This window comes from Barbus barbus, assembly GCF_936440315.1.
Source record: "Barbus barbus genome assembly, chromosome: 24".
NCBI classification, from domain to species: Eukaryota; Metazoa; Chordata; class Actinopteri; order Cypriniformes; family Cyprinidae; genus Barbus; species Barbus barbus.
In genome coordinates, this window is record NC_136752.1 from 13749606 (window position 1) to 13772750 (window position 23145).

A 23145-nucleotide genomic window follows, 5' to 3' on the forward strand; every position below is an offset into this window, starting at 1 on the left:
CTTTTCTTTGCTATGTAAGTGGAAAAAGGCTTAATATAAAAAAGGCGCATATTGATCTTATTGAAGACAGTTATGTGACTCTATAGGTTTAAATCCAATTAGTATGTGGCACACTAATGATTTTATAATGAGCATACTAATGAGTTTCCTCATCCCCTCATGGACTTATAACAACAGGATGTTCACACACAATCCGTTCTTACTAGGGGAGTATAATATATTTATACCATAGTGGTTATCAGCCATTATTAGAGTTTTTTCTGTGTATTGGTTGATATTTGTATATTTAATTGTACATTGTACAATCTGTGCATGTAGATTGCCTTTCTTGCAGTGTTGTTCTTGTTAACTAAAACTATTAGTTATTGTTAACTAAAACTAACTAAGACTATTAAATAGGTTTGTTCATCTCAATAAATCTGAAATAAAGTATAAATATTAGATGAAAAATGGAAATGTTGCCTTTACAACTGACTTAAGTTGAAGTGTTAAAATTACTAAAGCAGAAATAAAAATAGATTAAAGCTGAATAGAAATATTTTAAACCTAATGATAATGACAAAAGCAAATTTACTAAAAATTCAACTAAAATTAAAATGAAAATTGAACAATAAAAGCTTATTCAAAAAGTATTAAAAAGTACTGTAATAATAGATAACACTAAAATAACACTGCTTTGCCATCATTTAACACTCAGTTAATGTTTATAAACACTAATATACAGTATAAATGCTAATATTTTTTTCATACTGTACATTGTACATACTGTAATGTTGTGATAAATTTGAACTTCTTTTAATAGACACAGCATTTAAAAAATGCAGCGCTCATGCTGTGAGTCCCTGAAAAAAACAATAAAAAAACAGCACCAAGATAACCTTATAAACGGCCCCTAAAGCTTACAGTTTTAAGTGCCTATTCCAGGGGTAAAAAAGTGAAATTGTCCTGTCTGTATGTATTGAGGGGGCATGTCATGAGTGTCCTGCAGCATGGACACTGATTGATTACACCTGCTTGCAACTCCTCCCATACTGCATTGCTGCACCGCATTTCCTGTTGTTCGCTGAGCTTCGGCTGTGGTGATGCTGCCTCACGGTCCAGTGCGCTCTGAGTGCTGTCCCTCCCTCTCTCTGCTGTTAATGCCACTTCTGCTTGCATGTGTAAAGTATTGATCTAATGGCCTGCATGTAGTCAGACAGCTGTGCTTGATTCAGAGCAATTGACCAATGGCTTGGGGAACGAGAGAGTGATGGGAGACTGCGTGTAGATGGAGATGACAGATATCTAGTAGGACATTCACGGAATGACGCATGGGAAAGCACAGCTTCTGCAGGCAAATACAGAATTTAACCTTTCAAGCAGATGTGTTTGACGTGATCAAAACATGCTGAGGGATAGCGGAGAGCAAAAGGCTCTTTTATAGTCCGTCCACATCTGTAGTACACTGCATGTGCAGAATGTCAATGTGGAGTCTGATTTAAAAGATACTGTAGCTGCCTACTGTAGCTGACCCTCAGACAAGAATATACACACACATACACACATTTATTCTTCACTTCTTGGCCTGCTTGCCCATGGCACAGACAGTGTGAGCAGGTGGTGAGGTTGGAAAAGGCCCTCGGAGGTTATCGTGCCATATTGCAAGAGATTTTTTTTCCACCTTGTCCTCGTTTTTGTATGAGCATGAAACTCTTAGTCCTCAAGATCTTTTGATTCTTTTTCAAATTTTGAGCAAAAGAAGCTAGTTTACATCTAGAGTAAATCTCAGTGGCTCTTCATAACATGGGCGTCTCTCTTGTTGGCATTATGAGAAATCTAATAATTCATCCTCAAAGGATTACACCAGTTGATCTATAAATTGATTTGATTCAATGGAAACAAACAGATGGAAGGTATTATTATTTTTTACAGCAAATCACAGGTTGTAGTTTATAATATAATGATTTATAAAATACTCTACAAACATCCATACTTTCAGTCTCAAAATGCAAATGTTGCTCCCAATATTCATTCATCTCTGTGGCATTTCACAGTGGAGCATCAAGCTGATCTGTTTATTTGCATAATGATTCATTATGTAATCTGGATTATGTTCAGTCAAGTGCATACTCATATTAGAGGCTCGTTTGTCATTGAAATATGTTGGAGCATATTACATTGAGCATTTAATCATGTTTTGTGTTCTTAATATCATCATGCAAACAACGTGCCACATTTTCGAAGGCCCAAAGGCCCAAAAATGAGTAGACTTTAATCATTTTCTCAACTTAATGTTGTGGCTAACCCTGTTCCTCTCTCTGTGGAACACAAAAGTAGAATTTTGAGGAATTGTCACAGCTTTTTTTGCATACTCATTGACCCTTCGCAAAGAACTGCCCCCTTCGTTACTGATGCTATGTCCACTCTCACACTATACATGTTCTCACACAGTGAAAACACACCTACAGACATGACAGAGTAGGATAATTTAGTTATGAAACAAAGTCTCAGCTTTCAAATTTTGCCATTTTTTAAGAAATTCAACAATAAATACCATTTTGTGGCTCTTTAATGTGCTGTGACAGATTGCTGTAGAGCCTCAGTTCAAGCGGCACATGAACCGATAATCTTCTCCTCCTCACTAGCATGACGTAAACATGAATGAACACCAGAAGGTATCTTTTTTTCAACCATGGAAATCTGTCAATACACACCATTTGAATGTTTTGTTCGACGGACAAAAATGGCAGATTCGGTGTAATGATTGGTCAGATCACCTGTCAATCAAACTCCCTAAAAAAGGGTAAGTTGCAAAATCAAAAATGATAAATGGCATCTCAAAAGTTGAAGCCAGATTTCAAATCAAATATGGTGCCACAGGCTGGATGTCAATAATATCAAATTATTGGATTGCACATGAACAAACATCGTTTGATTTGAGAATCAGTAATGACTTAAATTTTGGTTCATTCATCACATAGCTACTTTGAAATTCACAAGTACTACTTTTTAAAAACTTTATTTATTTATGGAGTTTGACATGGTGCTTTATACTGTTGTGCTAGTTTAGAGCTATTGAATGGAGAATTTTAAAATATTCATATATTCTTATTTATTTCTTGCAATTAAGATGAGAAGACAATTTGAGTTAAATTTAATGTTTATTGTTTGACAAAAGCTGCATTATGCTACACGCCCTAAAGGTGCAGTCTAGTCATTCCAATAGGAATCGAGAGTTTCGTGGGAGGGCAAAAAGTTCTCATGCAGATTGAGGTCATGTTCAAGTTGGACTTGCAAATTCAACACACTGACCAACAGAAATCTGCTTAGTTTGAAAGTGACTTTGTGTAATTTATCTGTGTTATTATATTCTGTTGACAATTTATTTTACAATTGCCTTTTTTTTGTCTTCAAAATGTTGCTAAAATTGGTGACTTGAAGCTGTATACCATTCCCTGCTGGTTGCATAGCTTGTGTGACCTTTGGGTGACTACTTTCACATTTTTCAACCCCCTTCGAAACTGGAGCTCCTTGTGAGAGGCTACCATCATCTATCCAGCCCCAATCAGCCACACGCCAGCCTTCTAAAGAGCAGAAACCTGATCGTGCCATGTTGTTTTTCTTTCTCCCTTCTATCCAAGCCGGCTGTGCAATCGCTCTGGGGAAACGCTGTGATTTGCTCCACTGGGTTTGATATGTGACAGCCACTCGTAGCTGCCTGCAAACAAGCCCAATTCCCTCATAGACCAGTGTGCCCACGTTGGTCCATGCCTGAGCAAGTATCCTATCTCCGTCTTATGGACAAGATACCTGGATTCAATTACAGTCCTGCTAAACATTTAGAATTCACCTACCCGTTGAAAACCAGGTGTTAGAGGAGCAGGCAATTGGAGATAGTAGAAGATGTAGTAGACGGTGTGAAGAAGGTAGTGAGAACAACCACAAACATTTCATATGAGACATCTGTACACAATTGCTTGACCCACATAGCACCCAGATCTCTTGAACAAATTTACATTCCAATATCTGTGCCATTGCACTGAATGTGTTGTTGTCAAGGAAGCTAGTTATACATTTGTCAGCAGTTTAACTTTTTAAGGGGTCTTTAAACTATTTCATAACCAGGACCTTGCAAATATTATGCTCCTTTTGTTAAAATAATGTTAGATATATAAATTAATCTATTTATTTTATAAAATTATAAAGATTCAATAGAATAAAATAATCATGATTAATTTAATGATGTCCGGTCTATAAAAGACAAAGAAAAAGTAATAATTACTTTTTTTTCCCCTCAAATTTTCTTTGGACCCTCAAGCATTCCAGTGCGGACCCCACGTTATATAATGTGGCTTGTTTTTCTTTCCATTTTCCAGTTAGATTCCATTTTTTAGAAGGTGCCTCTGATGTTTGCATCTCAAATGATACTCAGTCAAATGATACTGGACACTACAGCCTTTGAAGTAGTGTGATGTGTCCTAAACCTCACACATGCAAGTGTAAGAATCTGAGATTGGGACAGATTGTGACCTATTTTCTTTTGTCTCAGTTCAGATATTTAAATCTGTTCTCCCTGGCCAGTCTCGCTGAGAGAACGTCAGAGCGCATGAATGTGAGTCGGATGGCCACAGTAGAGACGGCATTCAGATCTCTCTCTGTTCAATTAATGAACATCTGGTCTTGATCCACAGAGGCTCCACCAATCCAATCACACTTTTCCCAGGCCAGATTTTGCTGCTCTTTATATTTGAAGAAAGACGTTTCGTCATATGAAAATCAGCTTTATAGTCGTTTACAGAGAAAGGTTGGCATGTGTCGTTGTTTGTGTTGGTTAGGCTAGGTTTTTAAAGGATCACGCAAAACTGAATACAAATGGTAATCAGAATCAGAGTGTTTCTTTTGTGTTATCTTTATAGTTTATACTTGATCCATCTTGAGTAAACACTATTATTACATTCCAAATGTTCACGTTTATAATTCTCTAGCTATTAGATTCCCATTTACAGGAAGAGATGCTGCTTTATTGTGATTGATTTCTTTCATCATGTCTATTTACAGCTCTCTTTTCTTGCTCTGATCTAATTTATATTTATATATTCTTACAGACACTTGCTAATTGTATTCAGGTGGTGTTTATAACACACATTTAAGTGAATCTGAGGTTACATCAGGATATTGTATTAGTATACAGTAACATTGCTGTTCATATTTGCCTCAATATGAGATTTTAATTTAGGGATTAATAAATGTGACACTGTGGATTTTAAGACAATTTGGGAAAGCATTTGAGGAACACACAAAATCCTTTCATATCACTGCTAAGCCTATTAATGGCAATTACACAACAAAGAGCTGGCAGTGCGTGCATTATTGGGAGAACGCCACCAAAGTACTTCCTGTGTAGTGTACCATCTCTGACAGCTGCAGACTCCAGTCAAGCAGGACGATTTTCTTCAGTTTCATTCTGAAATGGAGAAATTCACCTGAAAAGCCTGCATGCTATCTGATGGGAATTACTTCCTCAGATATCACATAATCAGACTCCTTTGTCATCATGTTTTTCTCACTTTATTAATTGTTATGTCTTTGTCTTTCTATAGTGGAAGATAAATCATATAATGGGGAACTGGATCTGGATGGGATTGATGAAGAAGAAATTGGAAAGGTATGTAGTTTCATTAATGGATTTATGGTTAAACTCTTATATTCACTTGACTTGCACTGCTTTTTCTGGTAAAAAATATCTAAACATCTTTACAAGAAGATACATTTACTTAAATCAAAATTCTGTTAGGTAATAAGACATAAATCTCACAAAATGTTGTTGGATTTATGCTTATGCTGAAAGCATGTGTTATGTCTTATGTGTAAAAACAAGACAAAAATACTAATTAAGTGAAAAAAAAAAGATTTTGCTGTGTTGTTCTCTGAAAATGGAGCTTGAAACTTTTATTGAACTTTAGCAGGTCATGTGAAGTTCAAGAAACTGTCTGATGTTCTGCATCCTGGATTTATAAATGATCACCTCTTTGCATTAATTATCAGCATAGGCCTGTTATCTTCTCTGCAGTACATTTTGAATGAGATAGAGGTGGAGGCCAAGACAGAGCTGTGGATGAAACAGAACGAGGAATATTTGAGGGAACAGAAAGGTAAGCGAATAGGAAAAGAACAGCTTAATGCATTTATTAACACAAGCTCATACACTCGATCTGTGCTGACTTCAGAGGCAAGGGACTGCTCAACCACAGAGATAAAAATTCAGTGAAAGGAAGGATTTTATTTTTAAATACTGGCACAGTGAACTGCTTCCTGCTATTTCATCCCACGACTGAACCGTGTAAGATTAAGTTTGATTTTTTTTTTTTTTTTTTTTTTTAAATATTGACCTCCTAAAATTAATCTGCTCAACATTATAAGAGTTTGTTGAGTTTTTAAAGCCCTTTATTTTTTTTTATTGATTTTTGTGTCTACTCTAAAGCACTCCATTTGATAAAGCCATTGTGTCTCTCTATTTTGCTTTATTTTTTTTCAGAAAAAGAGGAGAGAATAGCTAAAGAGAAGGAACAAGGGACCTATAAGGAGAAGGTGAGTAAGTTGTGAGTGTGTGCGTCTGCCTGGGCTTCCCTCACATGTCGGGGTATTCAGACACTCGGCAGCTGCAGGTCCTAGGAGACTGTATACTTTCCATTTTAACTTCACTTGCTCCTCTGGTTTCACCCCAGGCTCTCAGTGTCGCCTCTCCTTAACCTGTCTGCTCTGACATCTGCACCGTGACTCCCAGTCGGGGTTGGATTAGCCGGCCCTGCTCTGCACCTCTAATGAGTTGCCTTGAGCCTAATAGCAATTTCAGGTACAGTAGTCCACTTGCTGACTGTGAAGAGACTTGTTCCACTTTGCTAATTGAGGAACATGGTCAGCGGTGACTAGATCAGATGGGCTTGATAGCTTTTCCAGACTACTAATGGGATTCTGTCACTTTGCTGTTGACAGCTGTTAGTCTGACATCATTATATCAAGGCCCAGTGGGGAAAATGCACTGTTTAAATGAGACCCAGATGCCCAAAGAGATATAAATGATCACTTACTTAAGTTACCAGTATGCTTTTAGCCTTCAGAAATGTTTTTAGAAAGCCAAAGGACTCTATGAATAAGAGCCATGTAAGCACTGACTCCAATGTTTGCTTTTCACTGTAAACAACTCCTATTCCAATTTGTCTAGCCAAAGAAGTCGTCCAAGAAGCGAGAGCCCATCCTGGCCAGCACTGCAGGAGAGGCCATAGAGAAGATGCTGGAGCAGAAAAAGATCTCCAGTAAGATCAATTATGATGTTTTGCGGGACCTCAACAGCAAGAGCAGCGGGAGCAACGCCACCCAGCAATCCGAGGATGTGCCTGCCGTTGGCTCTGGGCGCAAAAAGCTGACCCGCCGCAAGAAGCAGCCAAACAAGAGCGATCTTGGCCTCGCTAAACCTGCAAGCCTCATGGGCAAGAGGTGAGGATTTAATGAAGAGTGAATCTGTTGTTTATTTTTAGTTTTTTCACTTGGTTACTGTTGGCTCTTGGTGCGCTTTGCAACTTTTTTCTTCTTTTTCACTCCCTGAAACCACTAAGTCTGTCTTTATGTAGTAACAGGGACCTGCTCCAAGAGGCAAAGAGACTCTTTTGTTCCTCAGACAAAGGACATGATCAAAAAGGCTGTTCCTTTGCCCTTGGAGGACTACATTTTTCTTCTTGTCAGCTTCCAACATTTTGTCTTTGCTTTGCTCCTTTGGCTGACCTTCATAGTCATTTCCACCAGGAGAAAGCTTGTCATCAATTCAGTGCCAGGACTGTCTGTCTGCCATCACCTGGCACCCTGTAGTGCATGCTGGGAGCCTGCCCCTTCTCCAATTAATAGTCCTCCAGGGCTCCAAACGTCCCTGTGAGAGAAGTAATGAATATACGACAGACGGAGCGCAAGATCACGACTTCTACACTTTGGCGTTGAAAGATAATTTCTCATTGTGTGATGTCTTTCCTCCAGTCCATTTCGTTAATGATAATTACTAATTTCATACTGAATGGCGAGATGATGATGAATCAGACATATGAACGCTGTCGGAGACTCATATCCTGAAGCTTCGAAAAGGCAATTTACTGACCCCTTTCTTTTCAATCTTATATTCATGAACGTGTTTGAAACAAACTATACATCTCTCACATTGCTTTTATTACCTTTGCGTTTTTTAAAATCTAAATATAGTGGATATCCTGAAGATATAAAAACATAGCTGACTAGTGTCGTCACTCTTTGCCTGGTGGAAATGCAATATATTTTTTTAATTATTATTTTTGCTACACTACCATTCAAAACTTTGGGGTTGGTAGGATTTTTAAATGTTTTTTAAAGAGAAGTCTCTAATGCTCACCAATTCTGCATTTATCAATAAAAAAAATGTAATGTTTGTTCAACTTTATTCACAGTTTAAAACAATTGTTTTCAAGTTGAATATATTTTAAAGTGTAATGCACTCCTGTAATGGCAAACAGAATTTTCAGAATCATTACTCCAGTCTTGAGGACCTTCATTATCTTTCAGAAATAATTCTAAGCGGATTTCTTATTATCAATTCTAAAAACATTTGTGCTGTGTAATATTTTTGTGAAAAATCCAATAATTTTTTTTAAACTGTAGAATAGACTCGAATAGTTTTATATCAATGTAAAAAAAAAAAAACTGACCCCAAACCTTTGAATGGTAGTATATGTATTTTCCCTATTTTATCCCAGAATTCCATGTTAAATTATATTTGTATGTCCTAAAAGCCATTTTCAAATTTACTTACTTCATTTGTTAATTTAATACCAATATTTGTTCATGAAAATTCTCTAGTTTTGCAAGGCGTGATGTAAGTCACCTTGCTTGAACTGTTGTTTGCCCCATCAGCTGGCAGAAAAGCAAAGGCCAGTGTAAAAATATTAAATTATCATAATCTGATGACACTGTGGAACAAATTGGATGATAAACTTGAATTTAGTTCCAGCTCCAGTTGAGAGAGCTTGTTGAAACATGGGAACATTTGTAATGAGCTGTCATGGGAGGGCAAAGAACTTTAGTTTTGTTGCCACGAAATATCTGTCTAAGATATTTCATGCAGTACTTTTAGAGATAAATGGTTCAAAAGAGCCAGTAGCCACTTTTCTCTTCTGAATTGACTAAGTCTGCAGAAATGTCTACGATTGCCCAATTGCTCATTGTTCACAATGCATGCAGTGCTCTCTGTCAGAAAACTTGCACTCCAACTGATCAAATATTTCTTCAAAGATATTTTCTTATATGAGCTGTTCCATAAGTCATTTTTGGGCCTGAATAGATCTATTTGTCATAGATCTATTTTTCTAGGGCCTGTTGTTACTCTTCTTCACTGCCTTGAGTAGCTGACAAGACCCCCTTGATGCTCTGCTAACCAGGTAGAATTGGTAACATCCCTCCCCCTTTACCAGCCTCACACACCAGCTGCCAGATTGAACCTCTGCACGACCTCCAAACGCACAACAGTGGTGAATCACTCCTAAAGGATAAGAAGATAATTGCCCTCCAGTTCCTTTTCTTTAATTTCCTTCCTCCTTTTTCACCTCTTCAAACCTTTTTCCTTTTCTACCCTTGTCTTTTAGTAAAGGCTTACTGTTCTTAAAACTGCTGGGATTTGCTTTTTGAAGTGTAAATCTGATCTCGGTGCGCGGGGATGACCTGTCTATGCCTCTCTTCTCGGCATACCTCAGAAAAAGTGACAGCCCGACAGAACGCTTCACCTCCCAGCTCCAGCGTGCTGCCTGATCGTGTGTCTGATCCTCGTTTTACAGTAACAGCTCCCACTTTGAAATCAGACTCTCGATTTGAGGTGCAGCATCAACCCTGGGGACTTGGGAGTGAAGTATATGTATTTCTGCTCTCTACCAGATCCAGTCTGGTTTTTTAGCTCCATGACAATGTGAGTGGAGATTGATTTGTAAATGTTAGCTTAAGGTCAGACGATGAGAGTTATTCCTGAGATGTGCTTTCTACCAGGCCTATACTGTCATTTATTTTGCCTGGCACATACGGAAATGGCCAATGAGCCTGGGTTCCCTGATGCGTTTCGCAGATACCTCCCTTTCTGTGTGATCCGACTCAGTTTCCCACACTAAAATGTCATTGTTTCCACCCTAACGTTAATCCACTTCCAGCAGTATGGCTTTTCGCTTATTATTTCTGCGGGCTTTCAATGTCCATACTGTTAGACCCCATCGACTTGCGTTCTAGAGGGCAGGAAACCAAGGCAGCCGACTCTGGAGTGTGTCATTCGGTCTGTCTCAATGAAGCTCCTTGTCGCCAAAAACCCTTCACCACCTCCTAGCAACAAGAGCAGCAGAATGAGTCATTTTGTTTGTTTCTAGCATGGTCACATTGACCCAGGACCAGCGTGGAACCGCTTGGCTGTATAGCAAAGTCGTTCTCTAAAGACTTTTGAGACAGAAAATCTCTTGTGGTTGTACACGTAGGCCTAAGTGAGATAAGGCAGTAGGAAGGAATTCTTAGGATCATCTTGTGCCTAGTTCTCGACCTCTAAGCTCGGTGAAAAGGTTTTAGGCCGGGCCTCTCAGCATGGAGGGCTCTATTGTTCGAGGATGCCATTTATCAGTGGGTTGAGATCTGTTAGTCCAGAGGATGTCTGGTGGTGGGAGTAAAGGAGCCACATCCTGCTGATGGGAATCATGTTTAGTCGAGGTAAAGCAGCTGGATTGTTTCATTTAATATAGCGAGGTCCCTAGAAATAACTCTGTATTTTAGAGTGGCTCAAATGAAATAACAATAAGGGAAGGAAATCCATAGTTGGTCATAGATCTACAAGACAACCCAAATATTAGCGTAACTTCTGCTTGTAATAGCTGTAGTTGATCATTTTGGTGCAAATATTTTGGCTAAAAATCGACGAGACCACACTTTTTTAGCATTCGTATTTTCCCATTCATTTTCTCAATTGGGAAAAAAACATGAGCTAAAATGCCCAGCTCCAACTTTTTTGAAGCAAAAATACTTGAAAATCAGAGAAAGTGCACTAATGTTTTTCACAACTTAATTAACACTGTGGCCCATGAAGCATTGCAAATGACAAACTACTATTGAATTATCAACATTTATTATAAAATATGTAATTTAAAGGGCACCTATTATGCCCCTTTTTACAAGATGTATTATTGGCCTTGGGTGTCCCCAGAATGTGTCTGTGAAGTTTCAGCCCAAAATACCCCACAGATCATTTATTATAGCAGCTGGAAAATTTCATTTTTTGGGGGTGTGTCTAAAAAAGAGCTGTATGGCTTTAAATGCAAATGAGCTGCATATTCCCGCCCTGTCTCCATAAGAGGGCGTCGCGTATATGTCTCTCTGCATTGCATATCTACAGCAATAAACAGCCGGTATAAGCAACGTAACTGAGAGTGAGAGAACCGTGGTCAGCCGTACTTATGGGAAGTCAAATGCACTGAAAGTGGGACGAAACAGCCCGATGTTACAGAGCTTGCGCGGCGCTGACCTGTCATCGGCATCAATGAACCGAACTGTGCTTCCGAACGAATCTCGCGTTACGAGCGGTGCAAACTAATCTCACAAGCACTGCGCTGATCAGTTAAAAATACTTAATGTACACACACAAATATGGTTAAAAAGCTAAGCACTATAACGTTGAAATTCACACAGGAGTCTGGAGTGATACACGTATTTAGGTAGATTTTGAGGCGCATTACCTTGAAAAATGAAAGTAATCCAGAGTGTCCTCAGCAGCTCAGATGTTGGGAGAAAATGAAGACTCTTATGTGCAGGCTTACATCCAAACACAGAGCACCGGGATTGCTTGCGAGACATTGTTGACGTTACATCTGCTCGAGCACAGAGAAAATTAAGGACAGCGTAACCGCTGAGAGCGGAAACTATAGCAATGCAGGGCTGTCAATCAACCTCTGTGGGTCCAAAATGTGACGTCACACTGCGGTGAGAATCAAAACGGCAGGCCTAGTGAGACTGACTTGGTTTAAATGGGATTAAAAAATGAGGAGTGGGTGGATTTTTAATATCGTAGGGTGGTTGTGTTCACACACTGCCAACACACATTTATGTCCAAACATAAATACATAATAGGTGCCCTTTAATATATTTTAAATGTAAATTAATTGCATAAATAAGTATATATAAACATCTAAGTTGTTTGTTGGACAGACTGATTTGAATATGTCATGCATTTATGGGTGTGGTTCTTTGGCAACATCGACTTCTCTGATTGGTGAACCCAAGGCATTGACTGCTTCAGGATTGTGGGTAGAAAATTTGAGTGTTATCCACAAAAATAAAAATTTCATAGACTCTTGCATTCTACAGATGTACATTCCCATTCAAACTTTGGGGCTGAAAATACAGTAAAACCATAGTGTGAAATATTATTGAAAATAACTGTTCTCTATTTGAATATATATTTAAAATGTAGTTTATTCCTGTGATGCAAAGCTGAATTTTTAGCACCCTTACTTCAGTCTTCAGTGTCACATGATCCTTCATAAATCATTCTATGCTGATTTGATTCTCAAGAAACATTTTTTATTATCAATGTTGAAAACAGGTGTGCTACTTAATACTTTTGTGAAAACCGATACATTTATTTTTCAGGATGTTTTGATGAAAAGAAATGTCAAAAGAACAGCATTTATTTGAAATGACTTATTTGACCTCAAACTGTTGTATGGAAGTGTATATATTATCATAACAGTCTCATATCCCATGTCTTGAAAGGTTTGTACGTTACTGTTAAAATATGGAGAAAATTAATGAGATTTTTTCTTCCAAAACTGGCCTGTTGCGCTCTGTAGACCTCCCCACCGACTCTCCTCTACACCTGTCACTCACTTCAGCAGATGTTACAAGGCCAGAGATCTGCAGGTGATGCCGAGAGGCCATCTTGAAAACCTTGCGAGGTCTCTTACCTTTCCCTTCCATCTGCTCTAGAGTCACAGAGGGAGGTTGACTCAGTCACAGCACACTTCTCAAGCTGTGTCAGCAGGAGTCTTCTCCCACTCATCTTCCCTGACTGACTCCAAACCGTTAATGGAAACTGCTCTCTCTCCTGGTGGCATGGGGCAGATATGCATGTACAGATGTTATTGTGATTGCAGGTGATTGAACCGCCTGTGCACTTTCCTTGCCACTGCAAAGTTTTGATCGGTTTGTCGAACACAAAGCGCTACAGGTTTTGGGCGAAAGCTGTTACTAAGCAGCAGTCCCTTTGATGAGAAGAAAATTGCTACTTGCTCCATGGAGGCTTCGCGGCATGTCAAATTCTCCGTGTGTGATCGGTTCAGGGCGTTCTCACTCCCACACAATGTTTTGTTTGGTGGTAGGCAATGATCAAGAAGTCGCTTCAACAGCGCCATGGTTGGTGACTGTGAATAATATGAGTGTTGGAGGCAGTTTACAAGATACTTTTAGTGTATTGCACATTTGTGTGTGCATGTATTGTATATGTAATTTTGGGGTGTCTGTTCAAAATGTATACACTATGGTACAAAATTCTCTTATGCTCACCAAAGTAGCAAGTGAAATATTTCATGTTTTTAGTAAGCGTTTTATTTTGATGGATTTTATAATGACTTATTTTAATTAAACATTTGTATGATTTAATTAATTATTAGCTTTTCATTAAACTCATTAACCCCCTGCAGTTCCTTCACAAACCTAGGTTTGGGAAACCCTAATGGAGTTCATGTTGTTAATAACAATGAATGGATTATATTTTCTTAATCTTTGTATTTTTATGTCAATATGGTACAAGTTTATCCTATTTAAATCGATGCAATAAACAAGATACTCAAATGCAAAATGCAAATGACAAACACCTACTGAAAAGTAATCTAAATGTAGTGATTATATTATCCAGATGGTGTTACATATGTTACATTACTAACTACATTTTTTGTCATATAATTTGAAATCAGTAATGGATTACAATTTGTAAGTAACCTACCCAGCTCTGATTCCATAACATATGCAAGTCACAACAGTGAAATCGGGGACAAATCCCACTTCCCATCTGTTGCTCTGGATTGCTGTAGGGTGAGATATAAGTAGGATAATCACACCTTTCTTCTCCTCCATGGATCTTTATTTCTCTCGAAGCCTTGTCCCCGAGTCAGACCCCTGGGGGCCTTCCTCAGTGGCCTGCAGGAAGTGTGATAAGATGCCTTGTCACCACGAGGTGTAGAAACCACTGGGCCCTAATTGTTGCCTCCTCCAGGCTCAGATTGCATGTCTTTCCTCTGTATCTCCTCCATCATGCTAGATCTGAGAGGAGCTGAATGCATAATGGCTTTGTCCTTCAGGAAGAGGATGCTCTGTAAGTATTAGTGGGGAAGCTTTTTTGCTATGTGTTGCTGCTGTTCTCAGTGCAGACAGACTCTGTGTAAGCTTCCCCACTGTTTTAAATGAGTTCAGTGATATTTGATGGTTATTATTGATATTTTGCTAGCTGTGCAACCACTTTGAGATGGAATGAGGTCCACTCCCAACGAGGTAATAGTGGGTTTGGCTATTATAGGTCATTGAAGACTAGCTGTAAAGTAGTTTAGACACTGGTTTGAACACCATTGCCTGATGTTTTGGTTTTGTTTACATTCCTTTTATCCTTCACCTTTTCTTTGACATATTTCTCATGTTTCTGCTTGAAGATATTTTTGAAATGGTTAAAGACTTGGTTTATATTTGTTTTGAGCATGAATAAGTGCAAAAGGGACGGAGTAATCTATATTAATTTTGAATTATTTATGAATATTAGCATTTTATGTTTAGACCTGCCCCTCAATCTGATCTCCAACTGCCCCTACAACTTAAACGCTTATACCCCCAGCTGGAGAGCAGGGATTACAGCTGCGTAGTGGCACCCAAAGCTGGTGGAGAGCCTCTACCCATTACACTTCTCTCCCCCCTTAGATTTATTTACACAAAGCCAGCTGCCGTGTGATATTGGCTCAACAGAATTATTACTTCCCCCTGTCAGATTTCATCGACATGCATTATTGACAGACTGGCATATGGGCCCGGCGGAGCAGAAGTGCTCCCTCTGAAATGGCTGGGCCAGTTTTTTTTCCCCTTTTTTTTAAAATGAGATCACACTAAGAGCCATTTAAATGTGTTGCCTAGCTACAAAGCCCATAAGAACACATCAGTAATAGTGGAAGTGTTTGATTTCCGTCCTACAGCATTCAATGTGTTATATATAATCCATATGTGAATAGACTGTTAGCTTTGGTTCTCAAATACATGCTTTGCTGCTAGAATTACATATATGTAGCTGGAAGATGAGGAAACAACTGTATAAGTTTAGACTAGAAGCACCAAAGCTTTTATCAAAAAGCCATGAGAGGCTGTGCATGAAATTGATTCTATCTTAAGTAGGCCATTCTATGGTATGATTATAGACATCAATGTTCAGTAAATACTTTTATTAATAATCATCATATGTATTATATAATCTTCCACCAAATAAAATAGTTTGTTAGCTTCAATGTTGGCTGTTTATGGTTTCCAAGCAAGCATTTTTATATAAAATGTATGGATATAGTTTTGAATTTGTGGTTGCACCTCATCCATTTGGAATTTAGTGGATTTTAATCATTAGTGCATTGATATGCATTCATATTTATGAATATGTTTTTATATCATATATTTATGATTATAATTATTGTAATATTGTAATGGGTATTAAGCATAGTATTCATTTTTGTTTGAAAGAAATTGAATCTATTTAATCTAATACATTAATCGAAGTCCAACCAGGTTCAGTTATGTTTATATGCTTATGGAAACGTGTTTGGATTGCATACTGAACAACTCTATATGCTTTTGTTTGCTCGCTCATTTATTTAAAGCTTTGTCTGTCACAGACCTGATGGTGTTTACATCAGTGCTTCATTCTGCCTTTGAAAGAGTCCTGGGAGATCCTAGGAAATTATTGATGACAGAGCAGTGTTGGGATTGATTGTTAAGTGGGCAAATTTGTCTTGCATGAATTCGCTCCATTAGCCAGCTCATTCACCATCTGGCCCAGGGTGGGAGTGGGCTGCCGGGGGGTGTGTGAAGCCTGGCGTAAGGACTGGGCGTCCTCACCAGCTTCACCCATTCAGCCCTGAGGGCACCCTGTCTGACCTGTGGAATGGCCCATTTTTACCTCCTCCTAAGAGGTCACGAGAGGGACACCCAAAATGTAGCACTTTCAGTTAAGATGTCACAGTTCCAGTTCTGTTCTGCAGATGTACCGATTTTGACTTCACACTTTCGCCTGGTGCCAGGCACCTGTGAAAATCCTGTGAGAGGGAAGCAATGCACAGATGCTACTTAATGTTGCAAACTGTGAATGTACTTCAGACCTCCTGTGTACAGTATATCTAAAGATAATTCAGTGTTTAGCCACTATGGTTTTGCTAGGCTGACAGACTTTTCTCAATTTAATGAAATGCATTACTCAGTATATTTAACTCAGATTCAGCTGTTTTGGTCCTGCTGAAAGATCATCCTCTTTTTAAGTTGGAGATAAAGATTTCTTTAGTCTTAGGGCAAATCTGGAAGCTTTGGTTTACACATGCAAACTGATTAATCGCCTTTATGATATCTTAGTCTCAGATGAAGTTCTGACAGTATCACAGTCATCATTTAAATTTTGTATGTAAATATGTCAGAATGAACAGTCTTAAATGCCAGTCAACGCTGTCAGTCGTGACCAAAGTCTTAGCTATATGTATATCTCACAGACTGACATAAAAGATGTTGATGTAGCACAGTCTGTATGTTCACTCCAAACAATTCTCAAAATACATATGTTCAGGCTGAGAGCATATTTCATAATGACACTGTACTTTATCTGTTACAGTGATGCTAAATGATAAACAAAAATTGTCCCAGAAGCATTTTGTTATTTTATACTGTTGAAAAGTTTGTGGTCAGTAAGATTAAATGAATAAATAAATAAATAGACTTTCTTTTAAAAAGTGCTTTTGTTCAGCACAAATGCACTAAATTGATCAATAGTAAGAATAAAGACATTTTTTACTAAGTTACAATGAAAAACAATCACAAAATTTCTTTGAGCAGCAAATCATCATATCATTTTCTGAAGGATCATGTGATACTGAATACTGGAGTAATGATGCTGAAAATTCCGTTTTGGAACATTTTAAGATATATTAAAGTAGAAACTGTTATTTTAATTTTTAATAATATTTGACTTACTGTTTTTACTGTATTTTTGATCAAATAAATGCAGCCTTGGTGAGAATTAGAGACTAAAGAAACATTAAAAAATCTTACAAAGCCCAGTCCTTTGAACAGCGATTTACAGTGATGTTGCTGATAAGTGACAGTGACATTTTAATGTTTAAGCCATCAGTGTCTAAAAGTTCAGAGAATCAAGACCCTTTTCTGTAACCAAATTTATATTCACAATGCACTAATTCATACTAATGAGAAACGGCATACAAAAACTGAAGATCATTTAAACAAAAAGACTGTGTAAGTTCAACCGACCTTGTTCACAATCTCATGTCTTACTTATTTGGTTTGTGGCCTTAATGTGACCCCTGTTTTTGGCAGGCCAGTTGCCCAGCAAGATGCATTAGCAAACGCCACTGCATCTCACTCCACTGTAATTCACACTTAGCTCACAGAGCAAACACACACCTACTGACATCATCGGTCTTTTACGCTTCGCTTTTCAGAGTATACTCACACAACACTGAATGTGTGCTTATACGGGACCCACATTTTGACCTGTAACCTCCAAACACATACAGGACGCTCACGGTTCCCAGCGGTCCAGGTCACATGCCAGAGGCCATTCAGCTCAGTGTCACTCTCAGTCATGTGTGTAATATGTGAGTGTGGCACCCAGGAGGCTTATGGGGGATTGGGTTGTGATGTGGTCAGCCCCTGCCGGGCATGAAGGGGCAGTGCTGTGGAAACAGAGACAGAGAAGACCAGAGTTCAACAGTCATATTTAGAGCTTGTCCTGAAGATACACATATCTGAATGGTCCTGTTGTCTGTCTACATTCTCGCATTTTCTCTCTCTCTCTTTCTCTGCCGCTCACTGATCTGACATCTCTGGGCTGCAGATGCCCGCTATTAAATGCATAAAAGAGCTCTTGAAGAATAATTGGATGTGTTTACAGTGTTTTGCCCATCTGACACTGGAGTTTAGGCTGATCATTCTGCCTGGTTAAAGGGCCTCGGTGCCGCCCGTGAGCCGAGCCAGCTGATTGTAATGTGTTTAGAGAAGAGCAGACGGTCTGTCATAAATTGCATCAGTGATTTATAGAGGCGGGCATGGGAGGGTCAGTGTTCACTGTACTCCTGAGCCGGTGGATGTCTGTGTTCGAGCGAGAATGTCTGACGTGCATCAGATTGAGAGCTAATGGCTCTGATCCAAATCTTGATGAGCTGCTGTCTTCATAGGCTGCCTCCTTTAAAAACACTGTGTTCTGATGTCTTCCATTTAATAGCATGATCACATTAGCAAAACTTCAGTGAAATTTTATAGACAAAGTGGTTCTATTGTCAATAGTGTAATGATGCATTAAACACTGCTTATCATGTCAACATGTCATCAAGAGTCTGCGAAAAAGGTCCAATGCTAAACTAACTGAATACTATAATAAAATTCATAGTACACACAAAATAATGAGCGAAATAGTCTATTGTTGTCTACGTTTTTAGTATGGAATAAAATATATATAAAATGTTTAGTGCTGTCTTAGATTTTGGCCTAATTGAGTCATTATTTTACCGGGTTGTCAGCTTTGTTATGGGGAGTTAAGGAAAGTGAATCTTGCTGTATGGACTACCATGCAACATGGACACATAGTACTGTCTGACAGAAATTACTGAAAGCTGCCTGATATTCTCCTTGGCAGCCCATGTAAACTGCAAAATTGAATCTGACCACAGGCAGCTGTTTTAGTCTGAGCACTTTGAGGCGTTCTTTACCTGTCAGTCATTTTGAGCAGCCAGGTTAGCTGACATTGTGTTTGGAGGACAGGACTTGTGGAGACGGGCGGTCTAATTCAGTAGCAGAAGTTAGTGAAGCAGCTAACATCCCCCTTAGCACCTTTAAAACAAGGTAAATAACAGTAATTACTTTACTTTTATAGCAGATGCTCTTTACTGGTAGTGTTTTGAGGACCCACTTACAGCTCAGTCGACTCCACACAGTAAAATTATATAAGAAAGGAAGACTTGTTGTTTACAGAGAATATATCTTGAATTAGGTTTATTTTCCTTATCTTTGTGATAAACAGCTTTTTTTTTTTAATTTTTAACATTTCGGGCCCTATCATACAGCTGGGGCTATGCGGCGCCAAGCGCGACGCAAGTGTTTTTTGCTAGTTTCATTTTCACGTCCTGCGCCACGTTGTTTAAATAGCAAATCCATTTGCGGCCATTTGTGCGCCCATGGGCATGCTGGTCTGAAAACGAGGTGTGTTCAGGCACATTGTTGGCGCGTTGTTATTTTGAGGCAACTGAAATAGACTGCACCATTGGCCAACTAAAACCTGGTCTAAAGTAAATAGCGCAATATTCTTTTTGTTATTTAAAGAGCCTGTAATACGCGCCTTTAGAGAGAAATGCATCTTTATTGATTATGATTAAGATTATAATAAAAGAGTTTTTGTTTAAACATTTTTTTCATTAAGTGATAATTTAAAGCTTTCTATAGATATATTTATCATGTCTGTGAGGCATGTATTCACTCAGCTTCGGTTCATTTTTGTGAAGCGCTCCTGTTCAAGACGGCAGAAAGCGCATCATGTTTGTTTTCTTTGTTTTATAAAAGAACTACCTTTTGTTGGTATTGTGAGTGCACACAAATACAAGTAGACCCTTTACAGATCCGAATGATGTATTACTCTTATCAAAAAAAAATAAAATGACGGCGTAGGCTATTTTAATTTGCTTCCACTGAAAAAAATCCAAAACTGGTGCCTCCATGTCCTGCAGAGCGCGCTTTAGCTTGCACTCTCCGCACAAACTTAGATATAGGCTAGCGCACATTATTATTATAGCAGGTTTAACGTTTAAACATTGTTATATGCTTGAACTGTTTTAGTATATCTATAGATTTTATTTTAGGCAAGTCGTGATGATATGAGAAGGCTAAACTGATCAAACATAGGCTATGATCGCTGGCCGCTTGGTCGTTACTTTAAAAAAAACTAAAACTTATAGGCTATTTAACAAACAAAAATACTCCAAACGTTTTTCTAAATTAACTTAATAAAAAAACAAAACGAAATATAATAATTTTGCCATTACACCCAAAACTGAACTATTTTAATAGCCAAAACAGTAGGATAAACTGTTTTAGGAGAAGAGGGAAAAAAAGACGGGCTCGGGTCGGACTCGGGCCGGTAATTCTGATAAGCTGTCGGACGTGGGCCGAGCTAGGGCCTGAGCGTCTCGGGCCAGGGCCGGGCTAGGGCCTAAATTTGAGGCCCGTGCAGAGGCTCAATAGTGCCTCAGCAGAACCACAGGCTGATCGCTTCCATGCCATTCCTCACTGATGCTGGAATCTGTGCTAAAGGAGCCCTGACAAAGTATTGAGTGCATAAATGAACATACTTTAAAGAACTTGAACTTTTCTGCTTTGCAAATCCTTTTTTTGATTGATCTTAGGAAATATTCTAATATTTTGAGATACTGGATTTTGACTTTCATGAGCTGTAAGCTCTAATCATCAAAATTAAAACAAAAAAACTTTTGAAATGTCTTACTTTAAATGTAATGAATCTAAAATAGATATGAAAGTTTCACTTTTTGAAATACAGTTTTTCACAATATTCTTATTTTTTGAGATGTACCTGTACTCATAGAATTTACAAGTGGCCGCGCCCATTTTTACGGCAAGAAAAAGGTAGATAGGCGGGTCCACAACACACATACACTCTGCTTATTTCACACACAGAGAACGTGCAGCAGCACACAAACATGCCAAATATAAAAAATTTAAAGATTACAATGTAAAAGATTATTATTGTTTAGGCTACATAAATATGAAAATGCCTACATGCCATAATGGATATTCATTGCATGTATAAGAATTCAATCTAAAGGCTACCTATTTGCTTGCACATGAGCAGCTACTTTCCTCTCTGGAGACGTGTTCAGTCTGTGTGCTTGCAAATTCCACCATGTAAATAGCGAATCCACCATGGTGCAAGCGCAACTGGCTCTTAAAGGGAATGGGAGATGACAATCTGATTGGGTTATTGCACGTTATGCCCAAAACACACCCATTACTCATTAAGAGAATAGGGACAACCCCTTTGGACAATGCGCTGGGCACACTGACTGTTTTTCCTGTCGTGAAACTAGCAAAAGTGGATTCAGACACGCCGTAAGTGCACCTGCACCGTGTGCTTTAGACCATGCGCTTAGATCGTTAAAATAGGGCCCTTCAGCTTTAAATGAAAAAAAAAAAAAAAAAAAAAAAAAAAAATATATATATATATATATATATATATATATATATATATATATATATATATATTATAGGGAAAGAAAGAGAGAGATTTTTTTACTGGAAAATAATTTTTTTTTCTGGAAAATTAGAACTTTTGATTAAGAAAATTATTTTTCGGGCCCTTTATTTGCCCTTGAAGGAGGAAAAACAACCTTTCTGAACCTTCTGCTCAGGCCTTCTGCCTGGCTCATTTTTAGCAGCATCCTCGCTCACTTCAGTTGAGCTGGTGCATTCAGTATTGTAAGATTATCTACGTTTCCCAATCCCCACAAGCAGAGGCATCCGATACACAATATGCTCTAGATTTAACTGGAGGCCATTTCACTTCCATGGCTGAAGATTTGTAAGTGTATTAGTCACACTTGGGTTGTAGATCTGTGCCTCTTCCCAAGACTATTCACTCTGCGAGGCCGCTCGGGGGTGATTGTGTTTTCCAGTAATGTGTTGGATAATCCTAATGCTGGAGTTGTGTTGAGGATATGTGCCAGGGCCAGGACACTGGTGCATGGAGCAGATCTGGCCAGAACAGACTCGAGTGGACTCTGTCTGGCCAGCATGCTGCAGATGGCTAATGTAGGCCGCCACTCCTAATGAGTTACCACAAAGGAAGCCCCTTTCTCAGCATGTACTTTCTCTCTCGCTCACTCTTTCTGTCCTCCTCCTCTCTTTCTTAAGCAGATTAATTAGCAGCACTTGCCCTTATCGGCCAAGAAAGTGCTCTCACTAAGTCCTCGGGGAGATCTCACCAGGGAGGGAAAGTCGCTGCCCAGCTTTTCTGCACTTTATTTTGTGTTTATATGCCTGTGTTAGTGTGTATTCGTGTGGGTTGTTCTGTGTATTTTGACAATATTGAGACTATGTGAAACTGCTTTTGCATATGCAGTGTTCAACAATACTTTTGCAAGTACACAATAAATGTACATGCGACATAACAGAATGGACAGTTTACACCATTCATATTTGTCCTTTGGTACAGCTTTCCAAAATTTGTGGATTTTTGGCTTACATCTTCAGTGGTATTCATTATAAAGTGCCTTAAATCTTTTAGAGGAAACTTTCTATAGACAGTCAGTGCTGTTTTGCATATTACTGTGTAAATGCTTTCCTAGTTATAATGCTGTTTTTATGCACAGTCATTCTAGCACATTCAGGTGAAGCTCTGGGCATTCAAAGGCACCTTACTACGGAAGTTCTAAGCGGCCATGCATTATTATAATTTTTCTGTCTTGTTTTCTCGTGATCACGACTTAATTTTCTCGTGATCACGACATAACGAGTTGTTTTGTCGTTATCACGACTTAATTTTCTCGTGATCTCGACATAACGAAAGTTGTTTTGTCGTTATCATGACTTAATTTTCTTGTGATCTCGACATAACGAAATTTGTTTCGGGTTATCTGGACATAACGAAAGTTGTTGATCTCAACCTAAAAACCGTTTTCTCACGACGTAATTGTAGCTATCATGAGAAAATCAGGGTCGCTATATTGTCTTCGACGATAAAGTTGCAGACCCGACAGCCTCCTTCTCAAGTGTCGAACACTTATGTGTAAGTCGTCAATCACTGACAGACACAGAGCTAAAATGTCCGAG

General features: G+C 38.6%; 1 protein-coding gene across 2 annotated transcripts in view; it reads left to right on the forward strand.

The window, feature by feature from the left end:
* LOC306843723 (transcription factor IIIB 90 kDa subunit-like) overlaps window positions 1-23145 on the forward strand; it is a 57317-nt gene that overhangs the window by 28851 nt on the left and 5321 nt on the right. For both annotated transcript variants that reach the window (XM_079375364.1, XM_079375363.1), the window contains 4 exons: window positions 5580-5644; window positions 6050-6131; window positions 6515-6567; window positions 7202-7473. In XM_079375364.1, the coding sequence (XP_079231490.1) occupies window positions 5580-5644; window positions 6050-6131; window positions 6515-6567; window positions 7202-7473 (472 nt within the window). The remainder of the gene's footprint in view (window positions 1-5579; window positions 5645-6049; window positions 6132-6514; window positions 6568-7201; window positions 7474-23145) is intronic.